At 34.3% G+C, this 5,159-nt stretch overlaps 1 protein-coding gene across 1 annotated transcript; it reads left to right on the forward strand.

Moving 5' to 3' along the window:
• The first annotated feature begins 2,974 nt into the window (after positions 1-2,974).
• On the forward strand, positions 2,975-4,313 carry LOC148574865 (uncharacterized). The gene is made up of 2 exons (XM_088505974.1): positions 2,975-3,427; positions 3,768-4,313. The coding sequence occupies exons 1-2, from the start codon at positions 2,975-2,977 to the stop codon at positions 4,311-4,313; spliced, it is 999 nt and encodes a 332-aa protein (XP_088362100.1).
• Positions 4,314-5,159: the final 846 nt, after the last annotated feature.

Below are 5,159 nucleotides of genomic sequence, written 5' to 3' on the forward strand. Positions count from 1 at the left end.
CCAGTTTACATCATCTATCCTTGAGTAAAGTATGGACTATTATATATTTCTGGAAAGCCCTCGATGTCTACTTTCCAACGCAATTGAGAGCGCACCATTTGGAGTGCTGTAGCTCCAGAAAATCCACTTTGAGTGCAGAAAGGTCAGAATCCAACAGCATCAGTAGTCCTTTTTCAGCCAGAATCAGATTTTTGCTCAGTTCCCTCAATTTCAGCCAGAAAATACCTGAAATCACAGAAAAACACACAAACTCATAGTAAAGTCTAGAAATGTGATTTTTAATTAAAAACTAATATAAATATACTAAAAACTAACTAAATCATACTAAAAACTAAGTAAAAACAATGCCAAAAAGCGTATAAATTATCCGCTCATCAGGGACGAATGTTGAAAATTAAAACTCCCGTTTTTTAGTCTTCTTTGATGTTATTGTTTATGGATAGTCTTAATATAATAGTTTGGAATATTAGAGGTGTCTCTAACAAATTGGCGCGGGTTCATTGCAAGGAGCTGGTGAGGAAACACCATCCTAACTTTTTCATTATTGTGGAAACTCATTCACCTTTTCAAAATCTTAAAGTGTTTTGGGAGAGGCTGAAATTTCATTCTATTGGTATTGTGGAGGCTACAAGTCATAAAGAAGGTATTTGGTTTGTCTTTTCTATTCCAAATATTCCTTATAGAGTTATTAGTAATTTTGATCAATGTCTCACTTTTGAATTTTGCCGAGGCAATATGAATTGGAGATGTAGTGCAGTGTATGAGAGTCCTCATTTTAATAGTAGAGTCTTGTTGTGGGAACATCTTTTATCTTTGGCTTCTATTTTTGATGGTCCGTGGCTTGTGCTTGGAGATTTTAATGAAATTTTGAGAGAAGATGAGGTCAGAGAAGGCTCCTTTTCTGTTCAAAGGGTTGAGATCTTTGCCTCGGTCTTAGAAGATTGTGGCTTACTTGACTTTCGTATAATTGGTAGGAGCTTTAATTGGTATAGAAGAATTCAAAATTATAGAGACATAGCAAAGAAGTTGGACATGACTCTTATCAATAGTTTTTGGCTATCATTGTTTCCAGAAACTTATGCAGAAATTCTCAGTAGACTTCATTCAGATCACTGTCCAATCTTAGTGAGATGTGAAGGTGTTCCTCAACTCAAAGGTTCTCCTTAGGTTCCAAGCTGCTTGGGCTACTCACCCAGCATATAAACATGTTGTGCAGCAAAATTGGAGGCATGGGTCTTGGTGTGTAGCTGAAAATCTTCACAAAGTGCAAGAAGGTTCTTTGGATTTTAATTCTAAGATTTTTGGTAATGTTTTTGTGAAAAAAAGAAAGCTAGAAAAGAAAATTCAGTCCATCCAGAAGAGGCTTGAGTTGGTTGATTCTCTTTCTCTTAGAAACAAAGAAAAGGAGCTTACAAATGAGTATAATTGTATTTTTTTATAGGAAAAAAATTTTTTTGTTTCAAAAGTCCCGAGATAGTGGGTGCGTTTTGGAGATTGGAATACAAAATTTTTTCACCTCCAATCTCTGAATTGTAGGAAACATAATAAGATTAATGGGTTATTTTTAAACGATGGTACTTGGTCCACGGATTAAGATTCTCTTTAAAATGAAGCCATATCTTTCTATAAGCAACCTTTTTCTTCAACAGAGGAAGTGAATTTGGATTATCTTGGGGATATTCGCTCACCCTCTTTAAGTGATGAAGTTTGTCAGAATCTCACTGCACCAGTAACGCTAGCTGAGATAAAAGAAGCTATTTTTGGTATGAATTTCTTTAAGACTCCAGATCCGGATGGCTTTCAAGCTTTTTTCTTTAAAGAGTATTAGGAGATTCTTAGTTTGGATATTTGGAGGCTTATTCAGAATGCTTTCTCAGGTGGTTACATTGACCCTTCATTTATGAAAATTCTCATAGTGCTTATTCCCAAAGTGGAGGTGCTTAATTACATGAAAGATTTTAGGCTGATTAGTCTGTGTAATGTGGTGTATAAGATTATCACCAAAGTTTTAGTGAACCGGCTCTGACCTTTTTTTATAGATATCATTGGACCTCTTCAAGGTGGTTTCATCCAAGGCAGGGGCGCACCAGAGAACATTATCATTGCTCAGGAGATTCTCCATTTCATGAAGAAAACAAAATTGCGCAAAGGAACATTGGCCTTTAAAATTGATTTAGAGAAGGCTTATGATAGGGTTGACTGGAGGTTCCTAGAGCATTCCCTTAGGGGTTTTGGTTTTCTCACTACTACTATCAAACTTATTATGTCCTGTGTCCAAGCTTCCTCTGTTTCAATTCTTTGAAATGGCAGCAAGTTAGATAAGTTTGTCCTTAAGAAGGGTCTTCGACAAGGAGATTCTATGTCCCATTATTTGTTTGTTATTTGTATGGAACGTTTAGCTTGCTATATTACTAATCAGGTTGACATGGGTATTTGGGATCCAGTAGCTATTTCTAAAGGGGGACCTAAGGTCTCCCATCTTATGTTTGCTGATGATCTGTTGCTTTTCTACAAAGGAAGGAAATTTCGAGTCCAAGTTGTTATGAATTCCCTCTACTTATTTTGTAAAGCTTCCGTGATGAGAATTAATTTAGATAAATCCAAAGCTCTTTGTTCCAAGAATATTTCTAATCAAAGGAAAGAGATGTTCACCGAAGTTTCTGCCATTAGATTCTCCCAGGATCTTGAAAAGTATCTCGGCATCAATCTTAATCACTCTAGGGTATCTAGAGCTTCATTTAATAGTGTCGTGGATAAAATAAGGAGTTGGCTTGTTAATTGAAAAGGGCGTCTCTTGAATAGGGTCAGGCAACTTTGTTTGATTAATTTAGTAGTGGCCTCTTTACTAGTTTACCAAATGTAGGTTTCGTTCTTTTCTATCAATGTCACTAATAAGATATCTTTGTTAATGTGTTGATTTCTTTGGAAAGGTCAGGTCGAAGGAAGGTATATGAGTCTTGTCAATTAGAGGACGATGGTCACCTCAAAGAAGTTTGGTGGACTTGGGATTAGAGACTATGCTTGCACCAATATAGCACTAATAGGCAAACTTGTTTGGCAGTTTTTTCAGTGTCTAGAGAAACTTCGAGTTCAAATGCTTGCTACTAAATATAAGAACAGAGGCTTGCCCTCCTATAAGAATGCTTCCTATATTTGGACAAATATTGTGAAGGCTTATCAAGTTCTGAAAGAAAGTTTTTCTTGGTGTATTGGTTTTCTAAACGATTCCTTTTGGTTTAATTCTTGGAGAAGAGAAGGTGCTGTTGCAAATGAGTTTCCATATGTCCACATCGTAAATACTGACCTTGCTATTGGTGATCTTCGGAGAGATGGTTGTTGGAATTTCAATGGAATTTACATTGCTATACCTGATGTTTTGTCTCTAAATATTAATTCTTACAATCCTAATGTAGAATTTGGGAACATAGTAGGTTGGAGATGGAATGCATTAAATTTAAAAATTTACTCCTCTAGTAGTGGTTACTTATAGCTTTGCAAGCATAAATATGGATGGGAGGATACTAAAGAGTAGCTGTGGCTTTGAAGAATCCAGGTACCTGAGAAATTTAAATTTTTTGTTTGGCTTTGCCTCTAAAATGCTCTTTTAACTGCTGTTTTTAGACATCACTCTTTCTTCTTCTGATTTATGCCCACGTTGCTCCCTAAATCCAGAAACCGTCTTTCATTGTTTATATGATTGTCCAAAAACTAGTGCAGTTTGGCAAACTTTACAATTTAATGATGTTCACTGTTCATCCTTGAAACAGTGGATTTTTGAATGTAAGAATGTCAATGCTACTCTTTTCTTCTCTGGTTTTTGGTGGATTTGGAGAGACAAGAATAATGATGTTTTCAATCTTATGAATTCTTGGCCTTTTAATAAAGTGCTATCATTAATATTAGCATCTAATAAGGAATTAAAGTCTTTGTTCACTAAGCTTAACGGTGTCCATTTATCTTGTCCGAGCTCATCTTGGTTTCCTCCTCCTGGGAGGATGTTTAAGATTAATAGTGATGCTAGTATCCATGGCGATTGTGCTGTCTTTGGCTGTATTATTAGAAACTTGAATGGTGCCTGGCAATGTGGTTGTATTAGGATTTTGCCGCTAGGAACGGTACTTCGTTGTGAGTTTTTTGCTACTTGGAGAAGATTACTTTTGACTTGGGAGGCAGGGTACAGGCAGGTATCTTGTGAGACAGACTGCTTGGAAGCTTTTCTCATAGTCCAAAACTATTTTACTAACATCCAAAGTGCTGATCATGATTTGGTTTCTAAAATTCATGAGATTTTTGACTTGGAATTGGAGGGCTGATGTCAAGCTAATTCAGAGATCAGCCAACCATGTTGCGGATGCTATAGCAAAGTTTGCAGTAGTAAACAATATCCCTCAAACTGAGTTGTTGGAGTTTTTGGATGAGCTTCGCGTCTTACTTACGAGGGACGTAACTGCTGATTTTTAGGAGGCTTTCTTCTCCCTTTTGTTTGTTTTGTTTTCATTATTTTTTTTCTTTCTTGTCTATTCACCAAAAAAAAAGTTTAAGATTCTTAAAAAGATGATAGAAGAGGAGCGTCGCATAGAATCATAATGAGAAATGTTAGAGGATTATTAAAATTTATTATTTTTAGTCATCACTTTTAGTTATTAATCAAATTTTTTTAGTTTAATAGTCTAACAATATCCTTTAGCCCATACTTTTAAATATTAATGGCTAATTAATGATCAAAAATAACAAATTCTAATAATCATCTAGCATTCCTCAATCCGACACAAATTGAAAACTAGTTGTAACTTAGTTATAAATAATAACTTATTCATGATATATTTATACTTTATTTGATCACTAAAAATAGAATTGATTTAATTTCAAATTTAAAACTATATAATTAGATTCATTAAATAAGTAAGACATGAATTGAACTTCTAAGTTCAATTTAAGTTTTATTTAAATAAATATAAATTTATAAAATTAAAATTATAAAAAAATGCTTAATCAATAAAAATTAAAGGTAAATTGACAAATATAACAGATAACATATATAAATAAAAGGGAGAAAACACAAAACGAAAAGAATCGTATAGAATTTAATTTATAGAGAGAAATTTATTAACTTTCAGAATTGATATTTTGTATGGTAAGTTACTGCTAGTCAATTGATT

This window comes from Arachis ipaensis, chromosome B2, assembly GCF_059453495.1.
Source record: "Arachis ipaensis isolate K30076 ecotype BB chromosome B2, ASM5945349v1, whole genome shotgun sequence".
In the NCBI taxonomy this organism is placed as follows: Eukaryota; Viridiplantae; Streptophyta; class Magnoliopsida; order Fabales; family Fabaceae; genus Arachis; species Arachis ipaensis.

Coding starts and splice junctions, on each gene's coding strand:
- LOC148574865 (XM_088505974.1), top strand. CDS start 2,975: ATGGTCACCTCAAAGAAGTTTGGTGGACTTGGGATTAGAGACTATGCT. Junction 3,428..3,767: donor ATGTAGAATTTGGGAACATA/GTAGGTTGGAGA, acceptor TCCTTGAAACAG/TGGATTTTTGAATGTAAGAA.